Source organism: Aythya fuligula, chromosome 2 (assembly GCF_009819795.1).
Source record: "Aythya fuligula isolate bAytFul2 chromosome 2, bAytFul2.pri, whole genome shotgun sequence".
In the NCBI taxonomy this organism is placed as follows: Eukaryota; Metazoa; Chordata; class Aves; order Anseriformes; family Anatidae; genus Aythya; species Aythya fuligula.
In genome coordinates, this window is record NC_045560.1 from 6,265,410 (window position 1) to 6,290,794 (window position 25,385).

General features: G+C 41.9%; 1 protein-coding gene across 6 annotated transcripts in view; it reads left to right on the forward strand.

The window, feature by feature from the left end:
* The window catches only part of LOC116486531 (sodium channel protein type 5 subunit alpha-like), a 208,478-nt gene that overhangs the window by 158,493 nt on the left and 24,600 nt on the right, over window positions 1-25,385 (forward strand). For all 6 annotated transcript variants that reach the window (XM_032182836.1, XM_032182841.1, XM_032182835.1 and 3 more), the window contains 3 exons: window positions 1,540-1,660; window positions 10,899-11,053; window positions 14,168-14,341. In XM_032182836.1, the coding sequence (XP_032038727.1) occupies window positions 1,540-1,660; window positions 10,899-11,053; window positions 14,168-14,341 (450 nt within the window). The remainder of the gene's footprint in view (window positions 1-1,539; window positions 1,661-10,898; window positions 11,054-14,167; window positions 14,342-25,385) is intronic.

Consider the following 25,385-nt stretch of genomic DNA (forward strand, 5'->3'; position numbering starts at 1 on the left):
TCTGATTGTGCAAAAAACTTGGTACAACATCTTTTCCACCATCATATACTGTTTGTAGGCTGTAGAAAATAGGCTATTCTCTGTATGACAGCTGCATTCTGAATATGGATTTTTTAGAAGCTTTATCCATGCCGTTGGCCTGCTCTTTCTGTTCTGACTCTCTTTTTAAATGGTCTCTTCTCAATTGTTTGCAGTCCTTCTGAGTAGAGCATTAAAAACCCTAGCCAAGACTATGACCTTTGGGATGCTGCAGCTAATTGCAAAGAAGTAGCTTCCATCCCCTCTTACAAGCGTTGCTGGAATGTTCAGTCTTGCCTGTTTTACCCCAGGTTCAGCATTTCTCTGAATTCAGCTATAAATTTTGCATTGCCTGTGTATGCTGGAAAACAGAGGGTCCATTTTCACATTAATAATAAATATATGAAGCTGTACCTATTCTCTAACTCCATCTTCATGAAAATAATAATTTATGTGTACATGCCATCTTTCATATAACTATCTCACAGGTTGTTTAAAAGCATGGGTAAGTATTATTGTCCTCATTTTCTAAATGGAGAGAATAGTATTGCAAGATAAAGCACAAAAAAGTTTCAGTAGGTGCTCAGGAAAGAGAATAAGAGAGTTTGCAGATAAGCTACCTGTCCTGACTCTTGTTTCTGGCCATTTTGTATTGACATGATCCGTAGGAGATCCCAGCTTTGATGATGCCTGGTTGTGCCAGATATCTCTCCTACACAGTCAGAAACAAATGTAGGGCTGCATAAATATTATACCTCCCACTATAATGGCCAAACTAAAGAATCAAGAAAAATATAGTTTTGGATTCACACAAAATAAATATGTTTTATTTTGAATACTGATATAAAATTTTGAAGGCAAATCTTTTAAAGAAAATGTTTTATGTCAAAAGAAAGCCTAGACCTGAAATGAAATTTCTATTTCATATTTGGGCGGCTTATGTAATGGTGAGAGAAGGACTTCTGCTCATCTCAAAGAAACTGGTGCAGCAGGGAACAGGACATGGTCCTAACCACCAAGGTGCAGTTTTTATGCACCAGCTGTGGGTGAGGAGCCTCAGGAATGAGGTTTCAGAGACAAGAACCCAACAGAAGCCTTTCAATTCATCCTTCAGCATTTCAGGAGCTAGATTCTACTTATGGTTTTCCCATATGAATTCATCAAATATGAGGGAAGGACATACAAACCTTAAAATCCTGAGTGATTCAGTTGTTCCAAGCTTCCACCTACCACTAATATTCAGTGGCTGTTCCCTATGTTTCTTAGGTTGTTCCTTTTTATTTATTTATTTTTTTTAAGATTTTTTTATTATTTTTTTGGTTGGTGGTGGGTCAACCATTAGTTCACCACGGCATAGGTAGAGCTGTCACTCGAGGAGTGGGCACCGTGTGAAGTGCATGGCAATCTTGCTGTCGTGTCTGCTTTGGCTGGGATATTGGTTAGTGGAATAAAAACTCAGCTACTTCCTTCGGGGCGATTGATCAATTTGTTTTCCTCATCTTTGCTCTTGTTGACAACAAGCTTGATGAAATCAGTCTTTCTGAAGGCAGCACAGTGGATTTGACAAATCCCGCAGAACTGCTGGAGCAGATCCCTGAGTTTGCTGAGGAGCTGATGGAGCCTGAAGATTGCTTCCCCGAAGGTAAGGGCCTGCATATTTCACTGCAATGCTGAGGAGAGAAACCTCCTGTCCTCTTATCAAACATGCCTCCACATTCACACCAAGTTGCTCTGGCTGCTTGCAATAGTATTTCACTGGATGCACTTCATTTCTTAGATACAGTAATGCTCTAGAATCACTTGTTAACATTAGTCTCTGGATTTCCAAGGCAAGATAAGCCAGATGCATGCTCAAAATTCTTGTGTAGCTTCTAACATGATGGGTTTATTTTAACCACAATTTGTGCTATACAGTTATTTTAAAAAATAATAATAATAAGGTTGATATATCTGATTTGGCCAATGACGATTTTTGTCTTCCAAAATATATGCATAATCAGACTTGGTAGAGAACTAATGAGTTCAGGATGTTTCTATAGCTTAGGTGTATATAGGCAATTAATATAAACTGTCTGCAGTGCTCACAAGTCCCAGGGACTCTATTCCATTTATTTTAAAAGGCATGAAGATAAGCATGTCCAGTAACATTAATTTGACCCGAGATGTGCTATGCATGGGGCATTTTACTTAATTATTTCAGATAACAACTCATATTTAGATAACTATTTTAATAACCCAATAAGCCAGTTCTTTATTCAATTTTGACACCATGCTACCCCAAAATGGATTTGAAACCCAGCTGTACAAAAAGATCTATCTTAGCTATATTTGAAAGGAAAATAACATTCTAAGTTTTTTCTTCTGAGTGAGCTCTATTCAAAATATTATCTCAGTAAGATTCCTCATTTTCCTTTAAATCTGGGTTAGGAAAAATAGGGTTAGCTGAATGTTAGCATATTCCCTTGAAAATTCAAGGATTATTATAAATAAAAACAGAGCTGCTCAGATGGGATCAGACAGAAATGATTTACTGGGTATATGAATGCCCCTGAAGTCAGCAAAAATGTGCAGCTCTATATGTGTGAGAAAGATGATTGAATGAGGTAAGGGAGCCCTGCAGGGCTTACAAATGTCCCTAGGATCTAAACATTTTTTTGGCAGCTTTGCTTAAAAGCAGTAGCCAAAAATTAATGCAGTTGACTGAAGAAAGCATGGTACAGTGCTGTAACTGTTCTGGCCGAGACAATAATATTTATAAATTAGATCTGGTGTTTTCATTCTTTCATAATATATATCTTAATGAGACCAGTGAGGAGCAATCTATGTTGTGCACTGCAAAGTGAGAAATTATACTATATAATTGCACAAACAAGCCTGTGTTATAAGACCAGTGCCAGTCAAATGCCAGACAGTTTACAAATGATGAAACCGTGGCTGGACAGGATCACCTTCCATTTTTTAAAACAAAAAAGGCTTGGATCATTCAGCCCATCACTTCATTCAGTATACAGCCCTGGGTCATTCCCAGCACAGCTGCATTCTGTAATTTTCTCTTTCTTCAAATGACCAGAACTGCCTGAATCCCCATCATGCAGACCCACACCAATACCCGGACGTTTTTTTTGGAAGCCAATGTCAATGGGACATGGGGTAGCAGTGGCAAGAGGTGGATCATTGGAAGCATTAACCTAATTTTGAAGCCCACCTGTCATCCTGACCACAGATAAATGTAGAAATGGAGCCTTGGGATGAATCCCAGGCTTACCCTTGATCACACCCATCCTTCTGGCTCCTGATCCCTTCCCCATGAGCACAACATCACTGCTGCTGCCTTTTATTCCTCTCCTCTTCTAATTCCTCACCAGCCCCTGCTGAAATCAGGGTGCCCTCCTCTTTTCCCAGGCTATGGCCAGCTGAGCCTTGAGCACTAAATGGGAATTGAAGCAGAAGCTGCTCCCAGCCCTTGATCCTGTGCATGGTGGCTGGGGGCAATGGGGAAGCTGTTGCAGGCAATGGCATCCCCAGTACATCTGCTCTGCTTTCCAGGCAAAACGCGTCCATGTGGATTTTTCAGAGGCTACTGTGTAGGCTAAATGGAATTGTATTGCTCATGGATTTGGCAAAAATGCGTAAACTTGGCACGTAAGTGTTCCCTCATTGAACTTCAAGTCAGAGAGCCATAAACTGAAAGTCCAAATTACTTTTATTGCAATGACGTTAGAACTTGTTTGTATTTATGGAGAAAACCACAGTATTCTCCCATAATCTTTGTTTATTAAATGCCATCCAATATTTTCTCTCAAAGTTAGCATTACAATTAAGCCTCTTGCAGCTATCACTTCAGTCTGGTTAAAAACAAAATGAAGCAAAGCAAAACAAAACCCATCTACTTAGCTAAGATATGACAAGGTTATAAAGTACTAAAATGGAATTATTGAAGGGCAAGCACTGGGCTATTTTATCTAGTGTTGCCTTTGTCATCTTTTAATAAAGAGATACAATATTTGGAATATTTGGAAGAATGGCCAGCTAATATTTGTGAAAGAATATTAGGTGAGATGAAGAGAGGTGAGAGAGAGTGTTAAGTTCTTACCTTGTTAGCTCACCAGCTATCTAAATGCAAACTATGACATTTCTAAACACATTCAGCATAGGTTGTGTCCTGGACAAATATGTTCCAGATTCAGCCCCCTTTTTCAGATAACAAAGGCACAAAGATAATACATGTTCTGGAAATAGTTGCTGAAAGTTTGCTGAGGTCAGAGTTTTCCCGGAGTTGGGTGACCCAGATTAGCCATAGGTCGTTTTTCTTGGGGAGACTTGTTAATTTGTTATCATCTCAAAATAGCTTTGATTAGGCTGAACTGGGAATATTGTTGGGTCAGGAAATGTGGAGTCAAGGTAGGGTCACAGCTCAAGGTCGAGTATTGCTGGGAAAAACCTGATAGAAATGGAGAGATCATTCTTGTTGCCAGTTGATGGGAAAGCAACATCTAGGCAATGCCAGCTATTTGGGTATTTTTCCCTCCAGATGCCTTGCAACACTCCAGTGCTGTTACCTCTATTGGTATGCATTCCGCACCAAAAATTGTTGTCTGTTTGGACATTATCTTCTGTGTCCCGCAGAAGGTCATCCAAAGAGAGCCCCTGGCCCCAGCATACTCCTCTTTCCCAGACCCTAATAGGAGAAAGTTTTCGCCAAGTCCTCAAGCGTAATTCCCCGGGCACGGCCCGCTGGCAAAGGAATATGGTCAGATGGTTGCGCGAGAATGAGCTACCTTGATCAACACGCGGTTGATCGCAACTCGTGACGCCCAGTACACCCACAACCAGGTTTTCATGTGACCGTGTAGGAGCATTTATCGCAGCTGGAAAGCACTGAAGTTATTCTCGTTAATGGTGGGGTCTGTGTCATGCCCTCCCCAGCGGCTCTTAGCGGCCGTACAGAAATGGAAAAGCCAAGAGGAGCTCCAACAGACCGCTAAAGTGAACACATCTAGACTGAGCTGTGGGCTCGGCAACCAGATGACGTTTGAAGGCAGAGTAAAACCAAACAAAGCCCAGAAAAATGCTTTAAGTGTCATCCTAGAAATATATATATATATAAAATATATATATATGGAACAAACCTAAGTTTGAAAGTCTCTCTTCTCTAGCCATAATACCTGAGATACAGGGCTTTTTCAGTCAGGAAGAGCATGGTAGTATTTTGTTGTAAAGTGTTCTCAGGCTTCAGAAAACACTTACTGTCCCATCACTTGTGCAGAACCAGATTAAGTCAGGTCAGACAGGACCTCCATCTTTCAACTCATCCAACCTCCTGCTCAGAGCACGGCTCCCAGCACTGGTGGGCCAGGCTGCCCACTGCTTTTGCTTCAATGCATCACACTGTTAGTTGCAGTGACCTCCAAGAGGATATGTTTTGAGGAGAGTAGCAGTGAATAAACAAGAATTACATCCTTGTAAAGACTTTGGAATAGTGAAAACACCTGGCAGACTGTGGCTTTGTCAGAAGCCATGTCTTTGCAGCTCCCAGTTGTAGTACACAAGGAAAAATTTAAATCTCTACATGTCGCAGGCACCCAAATGCTGGAGACAGTGAAAGCAAATATATTCTGTGTTAGCCCTAGAGCTGCACAGCATAAAACCCAGTCATGCATACCAGCGGATTAGTGGGGCCAGAGGGTGAGAAAGGGGGCAGATAAGAGGGCCAGCAGAGATGTGTGCCCTCCAAGCCAGACTTACCTTCTTCCTTGAGCATGCACAACTAGCCAGGCTGGTCATTAGAAACCCAGTTTGACAGATATGTGTCTTAAAACTGAGTTATGAGTACCTGCCTGCTTGAATTTGTGCTAAGGAAGCTGTATTTTCTTTGTGTAAAACCAAGCAATATTATAACCAGCATTCAAAGCTAAGCAAAATATTGTTTTGTTCTAAAAATGAATGCCCCAGTAATTGGGATCTTCTTTGAAACAGTAGCTATAAAATTATTGTAGCACAAGGTAACAGACTTACTGCTCCACAGTATGCAAGAAATTAATTGGTCTTCCAGGTTTATTGAAGAGAATCAGCAGCCTAATCCAGCCAAAACATATCTAACAATTTTATGCAAATTTAAATGTATATATTGGCAGTGGATTTGTAAAGGCTTTGCTCATAAGCTTGAAATAAATAGTCTGGCTATTGTGCATGCAGGAGAAAGTTATTGCAGCATAGCTCCCACAGTTACAGGGAGATTTTTCTCCTAATGCACCAAGGTAATGCAATCAGGTCTAACAGCTCCATGATTATAATGCAGCAGGCTAGAAAATGTGAGTGCAGAGCTAAAGGAATATTTACACAGAATGCATCATAAATTAAATTCCTCTTTTTTGTTTTGTTTTGTTTTTAGTTTGTTATTGTTGTGGCAGATACTTAAGTAAGAGCTTTCTCTGTCACACCTGCAGTGGAAACTGCAGGATAGGCCCCATTTTAATCTTCAGTTTGTGGTTATGCCATAGGACACCCTACTCACGGAAGGGAACAGTTCCCTTGTTTTGAAAAGCAAACAAAAAATAAATAATATCATGGTAACCAATGCATTTGGAAAGGTTTCTTGGTAAATGGGTCTCTTTCATGAGAAATGGTACGTAATGTTGAAACGAGAATTGAAAACAACCATTGTTCTTGGGCAAGATGACCACTAACGGAGCTCAGTACAGCTTCACTGATTAGCCAGCAAATAGCTTGACCTTTTGAGGGGGACTTTCTCTGCTGTTCTGTGTTTCTCTTGAGCAGACATATACTATGCAAAATACTGTAATGGAAATGAGTCATTTTGCTCTCCAGAAACATGTAGCCCACCATGAATTAGGGTGGCAAAACTAAGTCCTGACTAAATCACGAGGTATTCAGCTTCTTCTGCGCAACCCTATATAGTTCCCTAATAGCATTGATGTCAGGGGATAGCACAGATCTATTAGACTAAACAGCATAAGTAATGCTGTTATAAGAAATGCCAAAGGGTTTACTCATGTCTTGACACTTGCTGTGTTAAAAAGTGTTAATGAATAGTCTTCTTCGTATGGATCAAGTAAATAGCTTTCAAGACCTGGAGCTGGAATCTGTTGACCACCTGCCTTGTACAAGTCAGCTGGAGTTATTAGGGAGCTATGACCCTCACCAGATCATGCTTAGAACACACTGGAATGTTTCTAATATTTTGATTTCATAGAAATGGGAAAACAAACAAACAAACAAAAATCCACCACCAACTCTTTGAACATTGACTAAGGCCAAGTAAACTTTTTTGTTGTGCTATGTAAAGCTTCCAATTCATCATTTAAGCTTGGGTCAAGGTCACCAAACAGTAGGCTACCGGCATTACTAGAGAGTCCAGGAAAGCACAGGTATTAAAGAGCAGTCACTGAGGGCAATGAGAAAATTCAAAATGGAAATAGAACTTCGTTCATTAAAAACCTATTTATGGTCAGTTTTCTTTTTCTTTCAAATTTCTTTTCTTCTGTTTGATTTATGAGTAGTTAAAAATAGCATTTCATCTGAATTGCACCAGCATGATTATTCACGGAAGTGCTACTTGACATTAGTAATTGTATCAGAATCTGGTCTAAACATTTCTGAATTGGGCCCAATCAAAAGCATGGGATTTAATAGCGCTGTGATTTTGGGCTGACTCATCTGAGAGGCTATTTTGGATTTTTCAAGGTATTACTGTCAGTAACTAGGACCTTTTTTTTCTTTTTTTTTTCAGAGCAGAATTGCATGAAATTGCCATCAAAAAGCATTTAAAAAAAAAAAAAAAAAAGATTAGTGGTCCTAGCTGCCTTTCTGTCTTTAAATATACCTCTCTGTACCTGTAGATTATCAGATGGAAGCTGACTATATCAGCAATAGCCTGTTTTTACTGTTTTTAAACTCTTTTCCATCACAAATGAATAACTTAAGGTCTTATGCTGCCCTGCTCATTAGTATTTCATTTGAAGATGACTCCCTGATTTTAGCTATGCCTGGGTTCAGGTAATCATGTTAGCTCACTGTGTACTTGAAGAAAAGAAGCAGACTTCTCCCAGGAATGTTTTATCCAACTATCTTAAGGTGGGGAGAACCACTTGCTGGAAGACATTAACCTATTCCAGTGCTGCTTATGGAGTCTATGACTAGCTGAGCGGAGGCCTTTACCTAAGTGTCTAAAACTCCAAGTATAAATCTAGGTATTAACTTAGGAGAAAATAGCGAAGAGTTTTTAGACAAAAGTCTTAAATCATAAAAATTCAGATTTTTCAAAATACTTAATTTTTTTCAAAATATTCTAAAGTATGTATGAGAACAAGATAGTCTTGTGGAAAGTTTCTTCTGCTAGAAGCAGCAGTTACCTCTAATACAAAGGGGGATTTGTGCTTAACATGAGAAACCCACACCTAAGTTGTGAACACCCTGTTCATTAGGCTGTTCCCTTGATAAATGAGGGATCTGAGCCCATGTCTCAGCTCTACCTGATGCCAAGTTGAGCTGAGTATGAGGTAAGCTGCATACCTGCATAACAGCGTGGAGTGTGGACCAGACATCTGCAAGCTGGCAGTGGGGTGAGAAATGGTGTAAGAAGTTTCTGGCAGCACTGCTAAGAGAAGCAACTGAGAGCCCCCAGTGTCCTGTCCTGCTGGTGGGAATATATTGCATGGGCATTTCCAAGCAGAGCTGCCAGGGGAGAATGTTGGGCTCAGGGATCGGATACCATAGATCTGGTACTCAAACTCTATTCCATGGAGCTACTTCCTAAAAAATACCCAACTCACACACATTACTATCTCTGTGTTTGTTTTAGGAAAAAGTTCTGTCTAACATGATATCTTTTCATCCCTTGCCACAATTCTCTGTTGGTTTGGATTGAAGTGCTTAGAGTGATAAAACTTTCCTTTGCTGGAGTGGTACCTGACGCACAAAGGGGCAGAGAGACAGTCCTTACACTTGCATCTTCTTCTAGCACTATGCTATTCTCAAGCAATTTAATTATTTAATGTATTTCAACTCAGCCCAGAATTTCTCTGAATTCCAGAATACAGTGGGAATACAGGTCTGTGTGATGAAAGTATTCAGAGGATAGATAGTTACTTGCATCACTGTCACATTACATTTTCATTAAGGGTTTCCTATCCTGCTAGTCCCATGCCAAAACCTCATACAGCCAAGAACCTACAGCTTCCAAACATCTCAGAGATGGGGGAGAAAAAGCAGCTCTGGGAATGGTTCATGCATGAATGATGGCAGTGACACCCTACAGCTCTGCTGCTCCATAGCAGGGATGTGGGATAGTATAAACTTACAGAAAATGCCAGGAAGAGCACAGCAGACTTAGCAGCTTGCTCCCTCCTGGCAGAGCCAGCTGCCAGCACATCCCCACTTCCAGCTACATGGGACTCCCGGCATCCTGGGACTTGCACTTGATCTCCTTGCAAATCACATGTAGCTCAAGAGCCTCAGTTATGCCACCTTGAATTAACAGCATCTGCTGTCTGCGTAACCTTGGCACTCACCCTCTTTCCTTCCCCACATTCCTTGCCTAAATATTATTTCTACTTGCAATAGCGTTGCATTACATCACCAGAGTGAGATCTCCTCCCTTGTCACTTCTGAGCAGTTGCTGTGTGCTTCAAGATGTGTCCGTGACCTCAGCCACCTTTCAGCTAGGGAAGCAGCTGGCCTGTGATTTATCATCTTATGATGGGACTATAAAACTCAGCAGCAATGTCTATTTCTATGCAACACATGGATTAAATGCAGGGTAAAAAGCTTGTGTTTTGGAAATAAAGTAGTTTCTAAGGGTTATTCTCATCAGCAAATGTTGTGACACTTGATTTGAATTATCTGACGTTAGTCTCAATGGCCAGCCTGGGAAAGGACAAATTCTGGCTACCAGGCTGTCCTCTCATCACAGTTTTAAGTTCCTACTCAACACAAGATAATGGAAGTGGTGCTTTTTAAATGGGAAAGACCAATCTATCTGTTACTAACAACAATACTCTTTCACTATAGCAGTTTAATGTTGCTAAGAAGACTAAAAACATGGCCAAGGTTTTGCCAGCAGAGATCCTTCTGTGGTCCCCATTGCCACCATGGCATTTAGCTATTGTATTTGTCATTGCAACACCTCGCTAAGGTCTGAAAGTGCTCTAAGTGCCAGGAGGGAACTTGCTGTGGACAGAGGCTGGATATCTAAATTTCTGCTGAAGTCAGAGAGGATTTAGCCACCTAAGTACCCTTTCAAAGTTGACCTGATGCCTTGTTTAAGCTCATGAGAGACCAAGAGATCAAAATCTGCTTTTCCTGTCTGAGTCCCTTCAGCACATTGGTCCCATCTGCATTGCTGCACCACCTCCCTTCATCTCCCTTTTATCAGGTTGCCACTTTTAATCAGTAATTCTAACGGTACAGTAATACCAAGAAAATATCCTTCATACATTCAGAAGGACGTGGAAACTATTGGTAATACCCTGCTGGAGTCAGTAGACCAGATCAGCAGGGCTGCCTGAGCTTAGTTCATACAGTGTGATCAACCTGGGGCACAGGTGACTCATGACCAAAATATTCTGTAACCACAAAAATCACTGGGAGAGACCACTAGGGCAGGTTTAAAGTGATTTTGAATATTTTTGAATAGGGGAGTGAGAAGGGGAAATAGAAGGCAAAGCAGAAGAGTATAATGAGAAGTTTCTAAGGGTCGTTAGAGGGAGAAAAGGTAGGAAATACTCCATGTAGTAGTTTATTGCTGGAATCTTGTAGTTTATTGCTGGAATCTTGTTTAGCAGGCACTTTTTGCAGATTTAAGAAATAATCAGGCCTTGTTTTTTTAACGGTTGTTTGGTTTTTGTTTTGCTCCTTTTCAGTTTGCGTGCGATTCTTCCCATGCTGTTCAGTGGACATCTCAAAATTTCCAGGCAAAATTTGGTGGAGGCTCCGGAAAACGTGCTACAGAATTGTCGAACACAACTGGTTTGAAACTTTCATCATATTCATGATCCTGCTCAGCAGTGGAGCCCTGGTAAGTGTATCAAGGTTTCTTCATTGATTGAAAGTAGACATGGATCTAAGAGAAGGTGGCCTCAGGTTAGGTGCATCCAAGATCTTATGAAACCTCATTGCTCATTTCTCAAAGCAAAGCGCAGCAACCAGTGAATCAAAGAGCTACCAGTGGAGCTGGTGGATGTGTATCATGTTCTGGATGCACTTTAGCTTAACCCAACATACCTTTCTGTGCTCAGATACCTCCTGCTTGGAGCCGAGTGAATGCACGCACAAGAAAACCAGTTGGTCATTGCCCATGACTCTGATAAGGGATATTCTCCTCCTGAGAGGAGGTGTGCTGGGATTATCCACTCTGTACTATCAGCCCTGGGCTCTTTGTGGCAGTGGCAACCAGCATGCAGTTTCTAGGAGTTTGGTAGACAATCTGGCTTGTTCTCTCCACTCTGAATCCAGCCTGCTTTTAGCAAAGATTGCTGCTCTAGCTGTTCAATCTTGCCTTTTCCATCCCTCCTCCTGTCCCCTCCAGGGTCACTTAGATAGAAAAATTAGCACCTCTGCTTAAGGCTGTTGCTTGAAGCTCCCACCTATATTTGCATGGGTCATTTACATGGTTAAGAATGTCACTGAAATTGATGCTGATTTCTCCCAGGGTTTTAGTTTGTTATAGAGCAAAGGGATATATAGGAAGTTTTCTGGACTTTGGTCTGGTGGTCACTGATTTTCTCCTCAGTGATGGGGTTAAGAAACATACCTACTAAATTCACAGGCAGTATCATCTTTGGACAGGTTACCAGTGTTTTTCTGAAGTTCAGGATTAACTTTGCCTAGCGGATGAATCTGCCTTCAGTATTTAAATGAAAGTCACCTTAGAAAGGTTCCTGCTTCACTTCACCAGGGATAATCAAGGGCAGAAAGACAAAATGCAGGCTGACTGGTGAGGTAGCAGATTTACTAAAGAGAGCTGGAGAGAGAACAGGCAGCAAACAGAATAGAATAAACTACATCACAGCACTGTAGAAAAGCCGAACACCCCACTAGGCTGTATAAATAAGCATGTTCTTCCACTCCAGTTGGCATCAAGGAGGCCTCAGCTGGAGCACAAGGCTTCAGCTCTGGGCACTGCACTTTGGGAAGGACGTGGGCTAATTGAAGAAACTCCAGAAGAGGGCAACGCAAATTGTCAGTGGCCTAAAAAATAAGAGGCAAACACAGAAGTACTAGGCTTGTGCAGTTTAAAGAAAGTCTCTGCAGGAAGGCAAGAAGATGGAAGTACATAAATGTTGTTACAAAATGAACAGAATGGACAATTCTCCAGGTCCACTAGGGATGGACTGGAATTTTGCCCAGGGGATTTTCTTTTATTATGAGAAGAAAAAGGCTGAAAAACTTGTACAGATAGCAGGCTGCTGAAAATTGTCATAGCTTTGCTGAAATCAATGGATTCTGACAGTTTTTTGCACCAGCTTGGGGATCAGCATGTTAATTTTTTAACACATTTTAAAGGGGGCATGTCATTTGCTATAATACACTTCAGACAAATGCAGTTCTTTACATGTGTAATTAAAAGTGCCTTAGATACTGAAGACTGTGATATAAATCTCATTTAATTTTCATTGAAAATGTTCATTTGCCTTTTAAAAAATTTATTTTCAGTTTACTCGGTACAGTTCTGTATAAGGGCAAATTTCGCTGCACTTTCTCACATACCTGCACTGTGCTTCAGCATATCAGCTCTGCTCTCCAGGACTGGGATTGAACATGTGGGAGGGTACACAGACATTTTATTTTTTCCTTTGTTATTCTGGCTCACGGTCTGCTCTTGGTAGAGCAAACACAATGTGCTTTCTGACAAGTTAGTAGCAAACAAGGGGAGCAGAGGCAGGAGGGAGAGGAGGAAACCACTTTAAATAGTTTGCTGTTATTTTTGCAGTAATTGCAAAGTACAGCAAGTCATCTGACAAAATGAGCGAGCCCCTACCAGAAGCGATAAACTCCAGTCTGTCTGTGTATTGTTTTCTGTGGCTTTCTCCAACAGCTCTTTCACACCCTTGAAATATCATTTTTGAAGGCAAGATAGGAGACTGGGTCGCAGCGAAAACGTCACCCCGAAGTGTGGGGACAAATGGACAAGCTTTGGCTTGGGCTGCCAGAGCTGTCTTGTCAGTTTAATTACTGTTTCCTGGCAGACAAAAGACCAGTGTGACTGCCTGAGTGACAGGCAGCACGCTTCTGGTATCTACAGGCACTGGGTGCTCGCTAACTTTTGCAAGTTCCTCAGAAAGTAGCGAGAGATCTCGAAATATGTAAATGTAGATAATGAAGACGATTAGCACAGACCCTCTTGAATAATGTCATGCTTTCTTGCTGCTGAGTGTCACACACTGGGACAAGAGGAATATATCAAAGCCTGGGTCCTCCAAGTGAGAGGGACACAGAGGGAGGCAGTCTGGATAATGATCAGCTGGGAAACAGGCTAAAGCCACTGCTCGACTTAGCAGCTCCCAGCCGAGCCATGTATCTGCTGCCCTGACACCGGGATCCTGCATTTTTATTTGACATGCATTATAAAGTGAAAGCTAAATTATGGGACAACTTTACTTGTTTTATTTTAGTAGGCACATTGTTTTATATCGTAAATATTTTAAAAGGGTTATTAAGTTGCTTGTACTTGATGCAGATGCTGAATGTCTTTTGATGGTGCCCTGCACAAGCTTAGTTAGGGAGACAGATGAGATGGGTAGATAGATACCTTGACCTTTAAAACATAATTGCTCTGTTAAGTGAATAATAATGAGCATTTCTTGAGGCAGATAGTTGTAGCTACCTGAAATGTGATGGCTGAACAGAAGCCAGGGAACTCTGTGCTCTGTAACACGGGCGTAAGCATGTTAATAACCCAATTTGTCATCATTAGCAGTAAGACGTGTCTGACTAAATGTAAGGGTCGGATTCTGTCTATTAGGTTAGGATCAGTACTATCTATGACTGTGCACTCGTTCTGATGGTAACATTAAAATATACCAGAAATCACTGCCAGTACATGAAGTCCCATCAAATGAGACTATGTGCAGCACTGATGCTTTCCAACATCGCTCAGCAGAAGCTCTTAATCAATATTTTGCACTTCCAGGCTTTTGAAGATATTTATCTCGAAGATCGAAAAAACATAAAAACCATGCTGGAATACGCTGACAAAATATTCACTTACATCTTTGTCTTGGAAATGCTTTTGAAATGGGTGGCTTATGGCTTCAAGAAGTATTTCACCAACGCCTGGTGCTGGCTTGACTTCCTCATTGTAGATGTAAGTACCGTTTGGGAGCTACGATGCTGCTCATGTTGTGATTTTATGGTGTGCATAAGGAATAGAGGCTGTTAAGTCTGGCAGCTTTGCGTCTGCAAAATGACAGCTGTCGCTCTGACTCCGAGTAACAACCTTTGGTGAACCTCGAAGGAGGTCGCCAGACGCCGTTTTGCGACTGTGCATCCCCAGCACACAGCGTGCCAGGGTGGAGAAAACGGCTCCATGTGTCTGTGCAGAGGTGTTACCCTGCTAATGTGAGTCACGTTCCCCTCTAGTCCCCAGGAGCTCGCTCTTTCTCTTAGCATTTAACGTCTCGTCCCACACTCCCGCCTAGCACAAGGTCCGGTTACCTCCGAGTGCTCCGCACATGACCTCGACACACAAGTCTCAGCAGATTAGAGGAGCTGTCCTTGGCAGAGCTTCCCTGTGAGGCTGCCAGCAGCACCTCGCAGGATGCTCAATCTCCGAAGCATTCACAAGTGGAGGAGTCCAGAAGAAGGTGTGAATAGCCCTACCTAAAGTGATTTCACTACTACAAAACCATACAAAATACTCTAAATCCATGAAATGTCTCTGCGCATGGCTCTCCTGAGAGAATAATCTTTAAAACCAAGAAATAGTTGAATAAAAGGGAATTAATCCCCTAAGAGTGTTGCTAGAACCAGCCATGCCCTCTCCAAAGTTGTGCCTGGACTCCCATGCAGAAGGTCAGCAAGTATTAGCACATAAAACCTGAAGTTTAACAATGGCTGAGTGTGGGATCTGATGAATTCCAGAAAGGCCAGAAATGCTGCATCCTCCAGATGAGGTTTAACATTTCATCACAGCATATCAATAAGGAGGCAATTATCTCCCCAAGGCCATTTCTTATTAGCTCGGGGTATTAACGTGGCAGGCTAGCAAAGCTTTGCCATGACTGTAACTTATTAAACTTCTGATGAATTATTTTTTTCCCCCATTTTACGTCTGAACCTTGACTCGGGGGAGAGCTGTACTTTCTTTGGCCCCAGCCCAGAAAAGCACTTCAATGGGGCGATTTACTTGTTTGAAGTTATGGACATATCTAAGTGCCCTGCTGGATCAGAGCCTTTGGAAGCTTCTCCAGAGCTTTAATAAATTGATTTATGAAAAGGAAGTTCTTTACATAAATTGTAGGTCATAAATTCCTCTTCACATACATGCTTGGAAACCTCTTAAAGGGAAGGCACTTATTTTTCACAGATTAGTTTCAATAGAAAAGGAAGGCCTGGTTTAATTATCTAACCACAAAATTGGAAACCACCAGCTCCTAAGTTACAGCCCAAACCCGAAAAATGTGCTTACTGTGGTTTAGGTCAAGTGGCATACCTTCTCTTCCTTTGTTCCTCCATCTGTAAAATGGGACTAGTAGGATTCATATAAAGTGTTGTATGGGTTTCCAGGAATTTGTTGTTGGAGCTAATGTTCATAATGACCTTCTGGAGACTAGAAGAGCTAGATGAGAGCTGAATATTGTCACTACTATAAGTAGGGGTCTTCCTGATGGGGATGAGAGTTTGTATGGTGAATTCACCGAGGCAGTTTGGTGCTCTGCTGTATTACCAATAGTCTGCAATGAGTTCCTTCCTTAATAGAAGTACACATAGAGCATGGCATTTAATTAATGCCAAAGAGAGTAAACCAGAAAAGCAATGAAATTCTGTCCTCCATGCAAAAAGCTCACTTGAAATAAGAGCTGTGCAAGAATGCAAAGTCAGTACGTAGCCCAAAAATTTAAGGTTAATGTTTGCCTTTTCATGATGAGATTTGTGAATGTAATGTCAGATTGCAGAGAAAGCCATGGGTGGGTTGGGGAAAGAGGCTGCACATCCTTGCCACTTCCAGAGCAGTCAGGTCATTAACCAGTGCTATGGGGGCAGGCAGACCACAGCACCCCTGGACTGCCCTGTCCCCAGCAAAGCCACTGGCCTAGTCTTCTTTATTTTCTGAACCCACGTGAAAATGTTGTTTTTGCAGGATCCCCAAGCTAGCCAAAAAGATGTCCCGCCCTTGAGTTGTTTTGGTTACTTAATTGACTCTAGGAAGTTTGTCCTTTTGCATTCTCAATTAATAAAGCTTTTCCCCATGCCCCATTATTTTCTTCAGTCATTTGCCAACATGGATTATGAGAACCGGTACTATATTTTTAGCAGGTTTAACAGATGCTCTTCTCCTAGCCTATTGCCCGCACACCCTGCCACTCTGAATTGGCAGAGTAACATGCTGTCGTTTTTCCAGCACACTTTTTACTTCAATTTACATTTTCTTTTGGTCCTTTGAGAACCAAATCACTGCAACTGAGCTGCAGGAGGGAGTGAATGAGTGAATTAGCTGCTCGAAAAGAAGCAGATGAACCACTTGTCTGATTTTCTCAAATTTATTTGTTTAAAATTATTCACTTAAAAATTCCTGATCTGCAAATTATTCATTAGCAATTTGGTATTGGTATTCAAAATTCAAGCTGCGATGGTTGATTTTTCATTGGACACGGGAAACTATCTATCATCTGTGTTTTCTCATTGTACAAATGCAACTCAGAAGTCTTTCTCTGCTGTGAATTATTCATAAAACCATCTTAAAATTTGCAAGTATTCACTGTTTCTAAATGGGAAGTGAACCCAGAGGGGTTATAAGCACATTGCTGAAGAATTATTATTTTTCCCCATACTTACTCTGCTCAGTGAAAGACCTTTGACACTGATTTGGGCCTGTGGAGCAGCAAAGGCTCTGTCTCGTGATTGTGGATTACTAACAAAAATTCTGTCTTGCACAGCCTGAACATCAAAACACAGTAATCCACAAACTGAGGGCTATTTTTGCTGGATGTAGAATCCCTAAAGGATGATCTCTGATAATGGGCCTCCACATCTCTAAGAAGCGTGCAAGTGTAGCAAAACAAAAAGAGAGTGCTTTTAAATACATTGCAATACAGTAAAGTTTTGCAACAGATTTCTGTGGGAGGAAGAGAGAAAGGAGTAAGCAAACCACAAAACAGAGGCTCATTTCAACTTAGAGCACTTGGGAGAGATGCCTTAAATTTCTGCAGTAGTTTTGGATATACTGAACAAAAAGCATTAATGCATTAATCTATAGATTACCTCCCTGCAAATAACATGTATATTCTTAAAATTAACCCATTTCTACACTGTAAATGTAGTTTTGCTGTGCACACAAACTGTGTGATGGGGACTGCAAGTCACAGCTCATTTCCAAATGAGAAAAAAGCAGAGTCTGTAGCATAACCAGAGTGTAGACAGACATCAGCATCACCGTCACCATCAGGAATGGTGTTTATGCAGAAGCCTCTTTGCTAGGCTGCATAGGCAAATATTTTCACAAAGAATTGATATTTCCCAAGCATTCGTGCAATCAAAACCTGTTTGTACTCAGCAGATTAAACAAGAAGTACAAACTTGGCCAGAGACGAAGGCGCATGGCATTCAGAACAAATGTTTATGAAAACTGTTCTCAACCAGGCGCGTCCCGCGACAGGCAGAGACAGTTGGGTTTTAAAACAGGGAGCAGATAAACTCCTCCGGTCGTGCCTGCTGGTATCACGTTTGATGTTGCTTTCAATTGTTTCCTCTGACCTATAAATATTATCTCGAGCTTATCTAGTTTGAGCTTCAGCCAATTAATTCTGAGCAATGCCCCGGCCTCTGCCGACAGCAGGCAGATTATTCCTTTGCAGTGGTCAGTTCAGGGAAGGCACTGGTCTGGAGCTCAGCACCATTCAAAGGGTGGAGGTGTTGCAGTCAGCAGCTTCTTTGCTTGGTGATCATGCACTGGAGGCGAAGGGGAGAGACCACTACCCTGCAGCAGTCATGGGAAAGCTCTCGGGAAGGGGATGTAACCGCCCTAACTCATTAGTAACACTGCTTGGAAAAAACTCAAAGACAGGTTTCATGGCCTGTGGCATACACAGAAAAATCCTCTTAAGCGGGCACCAATGTCATTTCTCTACAAAAGTCCATTATCGCAAATCCATCGTCTCCATTGCAGCTTTTGCATTCCATTTAATTGACCAAAAGTTAGTTCCAATCGAGGCTTAAAAAAAAAAACACAAAACGATTATTCTTTACTGGTTTCAGAAATGAGGGGAGGCGAGAGTTTCTCCACAAGTTCTTTCTAAGATCATAATACCTTGCAAGATTTGATATAGGGAAAGGTTATTTCCTACTGATTTTTAAAGCCTCCTCCCCTTTCAGTCCTCTTCAGCGATGGTCCCTAAAGCTCCATCCTGTAGTAGGGAGGGGAAGATGCTCTCTAGGTCCCAATCTCTGTCCTGATGCCCCACCAAGTTCTTTCTCCAGCTGAGCCACCACGGAGAGAGATTGCTCCTTTCAGCCCTTTTCCCCAAGGAACTGCTCCACTGCCTTGGAGGCTGGGGCTCACAGCAGCTGTAAGCAGCATTTCTGTCTGCAAAATAGTTCAAGAAAGGCTCAACAGTATCTTTTGAGGCCAAGCATCTCAAGTGAGTTATACAGCAAACTCAGGAGGAAAGAATTTGTCGACACTTTTATGATAGTAAAATAGGATGTAGGGGTTTGTTGCCCCTTTTGGTGAATGGTTATAACAGAACAGGTTTCTGGTCTTTGCCTGTGCACTGCTGAGTTTGTACTTAGAGAGCTGTGTTCCCCATTGAGCCCCTTTCCAAATTTCCCGTTTACTGTCAAATTTCCTGTCTGTGTGCTTGAGAACCGCTCATGGATGTTCAGTCATTAAACACATCATCATTTTCAGTGAATGGTTAAAAAATACAGACATTATGTTTTCCAAGATAGTTTCCTGGAAAGCACTTGCTCTAAGATTTCTACTTAGAATACTTCACTGCCAGATGAGTTAAAAAACAGCTAATAATCTTTGGGTTTGAGACGAACAATTTTAGCAGTCTTTCTATCCCTAGTTGAAAATTGAATTGAATTAAATTATGCCCTTGTGTTGGATTGTCTTTAAGTGACAATTAAAAACTTGCTGTGTGAAGTAAATATTGATGGCTTATGATTACTTTAATTGTTTTTTCCATCTGTATTCCCTGTTGATTAGCAAGGTGATTTCTGTTTGCCTTACCAGTAATTACACAATCTGCTGTAATGAATTGCTCCCAAACAGCACTGAAATCCAATTTGTATTCTTTGGAAAGTATCTTAAAAGCATGTGGATTTCATCTAGTTTCTGTTTGGAAAAGCACACGGGAACAGAATGACAAAAATACAGCCAAGGTAGAGTAAAAATAATATAGCCTGTCACTTGGAGAAGCAGTTTATGAGTGAATTTATTAGTGCTCTCTATGAGCTATTGAAAATCCACGGGTTACAGCAGATCATTATTACCTCAGAGCAGGTTTTTGACTGGTTTCCTTCCAGTTCTTCAAAGCAAATGCTCTTGTGGGATTTTTGAAGATGTCTCAGTGTGCATTCTTCTGGGCTTCTGCCAATGACATAAACCTCCCAGCTAACTAAAGAGAAAAGAGAATCCCTTTCCAGAAGCCAGGGAGCCTTGTTTCAAAGGGGGGAAAAAAAATGCTGTTTTACTACATGTTGCCTAATTCAGGGTAAGTGAAAAAAAAAAAAATTCCACATGAAGATGAGATAAACGGTTTTAATGTGTGTTAGCAGGTCAGCGGACACTGTAAATCTCCTTTCTGCCTCCCCACATTTTATCTCAACATAACACATGTGAAAACATCCAAATGTCTTGTCTTATCTTGGTTTGCACCTCATGTTAGTTACCACATAGATGCTCAAAGGAGAGCGGCCCGGCTTTGCCAAGTGGAAGTGCAAGCTGGATTTCAGGCAAAGAATGCTTCAGACAAAGGAAAAGGGATGGTCAATGAGAGTGAGGAGAAAAGTCCATCAGCAAACCTAGCTTACTGCCTGCCTAAATACTGCATAATGGTTAAAATACGAAAAATTTGTTATTAAGGGATAATTTCAGCTTTTGAAAGAGGTGTAAAAAGCCAAGCTCAGCTCAGATTGTGCTGAACTAGCTTTACCAACTGTTTTTACTTCTTGAAGTTATTTAAAGATGGAGCACGTTTCAGTGGCCCTTTTTAGAAGAACATCCTTAAAAATAAAATAAGGGATATTTGAGCCTTCAGCCCTTGCATGCAGCCTGCCCAGCCCTTTCCATGGCTGTGAGCATAGCAGCCAAATTCCTCACAAAGTGATGTTCTCCCTTGGGTGGAGGATCAGTGCTGGGAGGGAAACATGGACCTTATGTCATCAGATGTAAGAGGAGCTCTGTCCTATGGTTCTCCTCCCTGGTGCCCAGCACCTTTACAACCTCAACAGCTGTTGACCTTCACCACCATCGAGGCTTCACCCAAGCTAGAAGTGAAAAGGCTGCTTAAGAGATTCATGGCAGTCAAAGGAGGATCAAAGGAATTTGGAGGAAACTTAGAAGTTGCACACCAGTGGTATAGAGATTTTGGGTTGGCCTCCTAACCTGGCATGGCTGTGAAACTGGCTTTGGGATGCTTTGTGCTGAGGAAAATGAAGATGATGATTCTGACACATGCCATGGCACCATTGTAATATATCCTTATTCACAGAAATTGGAGGTCCTGTAATTTGTCAGGGTCACTCTCCATCCTAACCTATTCAATACAAAATCAGGACCAAGTCAGGTTCAAGAATTCAACTATGCAGGGATGTTTTTCAAGTCATGTTTGCCACATCGATTTTGGTATTTTTCCTATTGATTTGGACCATCTGATTAAATAAATGCTTTAGGGAAACAAGGAAATCCAGAATTGCACCTTGTGAAAACAACCCACGCAAATTTTTCTCTTTTCCTTTTGCATTGTGACATATTTGAGTAAAGTTGAGCCTAATCCTGCCCAGAAATAAGCATCCCTTCAGCTCAGCACCTCAGCTCCCACCGGCAGAGATGGCAGTGGAGCACATCCGATGGGGCTGAACCCCAGGGAAATGTTCTCTCAGCAATCACCATGCACACCCCCGGCATTACAATGCTGTCTTCAAATAACAAACAATAATCAAGCGCATCCCCATCCACAACCTGACAACAGCAGTCAGCATCAAGAGGGTACCCTGGGATGCATCGGGAGGTGTTTTCACAGATCTTTTGAAGGGGAGAATATCATTCCTGCTCAGCTGCCCTAAATCAAGGCTGTCTCTGCACGGTGCCTGGATGAGAAGCAGAACGGAGTTGACAATGAAGAAATTCTTTTGTTGCAAACCCCAGTAGAAATGCCAGCCTTTCCCAAGCAGCTGCAGCCAGGCAGCCACCACTGCAGTAAAAAGGAGGAAGGCTTCAGTTCTAGGACAAGGTCTAGCTGATCGAGGGGCATCCTATGGTCCCCAAAAGTCACAGGAATTCTTCTGCCATCCCTACCCGTGCTGGTAAACATGACCCAGGGATCTGGCAAAGGTGCAATGTAAAGGTGGACTGTGAAAGCCTGAAACCCCATTCCAAGTGGTTGGGGTGGGAAAACTGCGAATCCCAAAGGGCAGCCAAGCAGCCAAGCCCTTTGCTATCTCGCTGGATGCAAGAACACAGCAGCAGGTTGTTTGGCTCACCCTTGGAAATTAGCTGAGGTTTAATTCTTGATTCACAGCCATCTGCCTTGGGAATTCACGGGAGCTGTTAGAAAAGCCTGAGCAGGTGTAAAGGAGGTGACAGATTAAGAGAACAGCGAGACGTAAAGAGGTTCTTCTGGAAACCACCAGGAAGCAATTAGGATGCAGGAATGATTTATTTAAAAGCATTTATGCCAACAGGAGTGGCACATGCTGTTTGCAACGAGGCTGCCCTCTGCAACGGAAACATTGCCTCAAAAAGCGTGGACACAAGGAGTAGGAAACAAGCTGAGAAGATGGAATATTAATAGACTTTCACAGCCTTAGTTTGAACATTAGATGGAGAATTATTTTTTTTTTAAAAAAGAGGAAATGCCTTGCAAAAAAAAAAAAAAATAGGCTGAGTGGATGATGTGAAAACCTCTTTTAACCTGAGTTACACGAAGTAGTGTCTGGCTTTCCAGGAGATAATTTTTTGTTTATAATTAACCTAAGCACTCATGTATCCCATCATATTACAGTACGTGAGAGCACTCCAGAGCAGTAACCAACCTGCTGCTGGTAAGGGCAGCCCTCTGTTAATTCCTTTGCAGACGCATTCGTCTCCGTGCCATGGACCAGCTCCAGAGCTGCCCTCAGGAGTCCATGGTCCTCACCTGAACACAAGGGTTCTGGTTCAAGGAAGCAGGCAGTAGAGGTGGAGATTTCGTGCAGAGCACCTTAGTCTCTCTAGCCTCCTAAATTAAAGACCTTTACCTTTTTGCCCTTCATTCCTTTGATGCAGTTCCTGGATCTGTAGATGCACTCATGCAGTTAGGCAGCTGTGAGGCAGAAAATGCAATGCCCAAGCAAAAGGGTAAACAGGTATGAGAAAAGATTAAGGGGATAATAAACCTCTGCTCAGAAATGATACATGGTAGAGGGAACACCAACCTCATTACAAGCTGTTTTACCCAAGGGTATTTCAGAGAGGCAGCAGAAGCTCCAGATATTTCACCTGTTTTTGCAAATTCCCCTTTCCCTGTAGTTTTTCCTCTCAGTATGCATTGGTGTACAGACCTAGCTTTGTTCCTTTTCAAAAGAAATGGGGCCAGCTGAGGACCATGGGCCTGGCCTTTAAAGACACTGAGCTGCTACCTGGCCTGGGAGGATCTGAAGATCTGCTCTGTAGGCATTACTTGCAGCAACAGGCATGAGAAGCTAGCCTGGGTGGAAAAGAGGAAAAAAGAAGCACCTGAAGTAATCCAAGCTCTCTTTCTTCTATCTTTTTTCTTTTTTTTTCTCTTTTCCAAGCACAATTAGAGAGAGACAGGTGTTCCTGGGGCACATAAAAAGCTATTTGAAAGCACTGGGGGCCTGCATTAGCTGAAACTGCTTATTTAAATAAGTGGCCAGAGCTTTCAGCTCAGCTGCTGTGCTCCCTTTTGGATAGCCTTTTTTTTTTTTTTTCCTCTTCTCCTTCTTCTTTCTTCTTCTCCCTCTTGTTTCATCCCCTCTCATTTAAGCAGGTAGATTAATTTTATGAAATCCCTGGCAAGTGCTGTGGTCCTAACCAGGATGGGGGTCTGTGCTCCTCTCCCAGAGAGCACCTTACAGGGCATGTAATTATTGGGGGTTCTTCTTGTTGTTACAGGTTTTAGGCTTTAAATTGCCAGCCAAGGAGTATTTTTACTGCTGCCCAGACAGAACAACTTGTTCCTTGGTCTCTGCTATTAATTCATCTGGGTGGTGATGTGACTCAACGCGAAAATGCAGTCTATGGCTGGGCAGTATTGTGCTGCTTAAATCCCCTTTCCAGCTTGGTGCAGTGGATGTTCACTGGTTATCCATAAGGATGTGCTTTTAGGCTGGTGAGAAGGAGCACCAAAAAGAAAGGACTAGGTCCTACTGCAGCTCAAACCCACCTCATTGCTATAGGAAACTGTCAGGTTCAGGTGAAATGCTGCTCCCAAAGATTGTGCCCCCTGGCACCAGCAAGATTGCCTGGGTGGGGTGTGCACTCTCCTAATGTGCTATTAAGGTCTACATGTATGGGAAGTAACCTCACAACTGTTATAAATGCAAAAGCTCATTGGGAAAAAGAGTCTGTCTCTTTGACTAAAGACCCTTTCCCCTGTGTGTTCTGGAAGGAGGCTGCACTATGGCACTTTCTACTCTGCAATTTTTTTTTTCTGCAACCTTAAAATTCTCTTTTGACAGCTTTACTGGGGTTTGCATCAGTTACAATTCTGAAGTCACTGTCAGATACTGAAGACATATATAGCTATTCTATAACTTTACATCTGTGTTTGTAGTTTCAATAGTCCAAGATATGCTGCATATATGTTAACTCATGAATTATGTCAGCACCAATGTGCTCCCTGTAGAGTGCATCAAGGAGCTTGAAACATCTGATAGCTAAAAGAAGCACACCATAAAGCCAGCTCGTGGGAAGAAGCTGATGCATTTTCAGAAGAGCTCACTGCTGTCCCCACCACTTTGCTTCTCCCAGATGGACACAAGGCAAACCCTGGCCAGTTTGTGGGGACAACACTGAGCACAGTGGGAGCCTAAAAGTGCGACACCTGGCTGCAAACAGATGGGTCTTATTTCTCATCTCAAGAATGACAATATTTCTTTAAAATGGTAAACCTAAAAGAATGACCATCACTTTCAAGATGTCCTGATTCCTGGACAAAAAAATTTTTGGTCAAATATAATCTAGTGGTGCATTGTACCAAACTGACTAAGAAATTCAGACATTATTCTCATTAGAAACATGTTGGCTATAACTCTGAAGAGTTACCAGTGAGGCTAGTCTCTTGAGATCTCTCTAGAGATCATTGCTTGTATTCTAGTGGCCTAAATTCATCGATTCTTCTCGATTTTGCTCTGGAAACACCTGTGAATGTCATACAATGGGTACTCCAGGCCCATGCTGCTAAGCCACAGAGATGACAGCAGGTTTGCTTTCAAAACACCATGCATGGGCCTGGTAATCCCCATGGCTGTCATTTCTGGTGTTCAGTGCAGTCACAAGATTTAAAAGCTCTCATTTTTTTCTTGAGCATAACACTGAAAATGGCAAAAAAGAAAGATGTGGTGTTCATTCATTTCTCCCTTTACTCAGCTCCAGGAGGCTGCTGCGCAAACTCCTTCAAAGTCTGTCATTCTCTCCAGCAAAGGAGATCTATCTAAACAAATTGCATATAGAAATATAGGCATATAGATGTGTTTATACATATATAGTTAAAATGATATATGTGAAAAGAAAGTGAGGAACAGAGCTGAAAAATTTCACTACATGCCAGGATAGAAGAGAGCTCAAACACCACCTTCTGCAATGGCAAGAAGAAACCAAGGTGTGTGGTTGGCATCAACCCTGGCTTTGCCTGGAGGCTGGGATTTGCTGGGAAACTCAACTGTGCCATTGAGCTGGGTGGTAAACACTGCCTCTTTCAGGGTGGAATGACCTTTAGGAGTTTGCTTAGAGCACTGAGGTT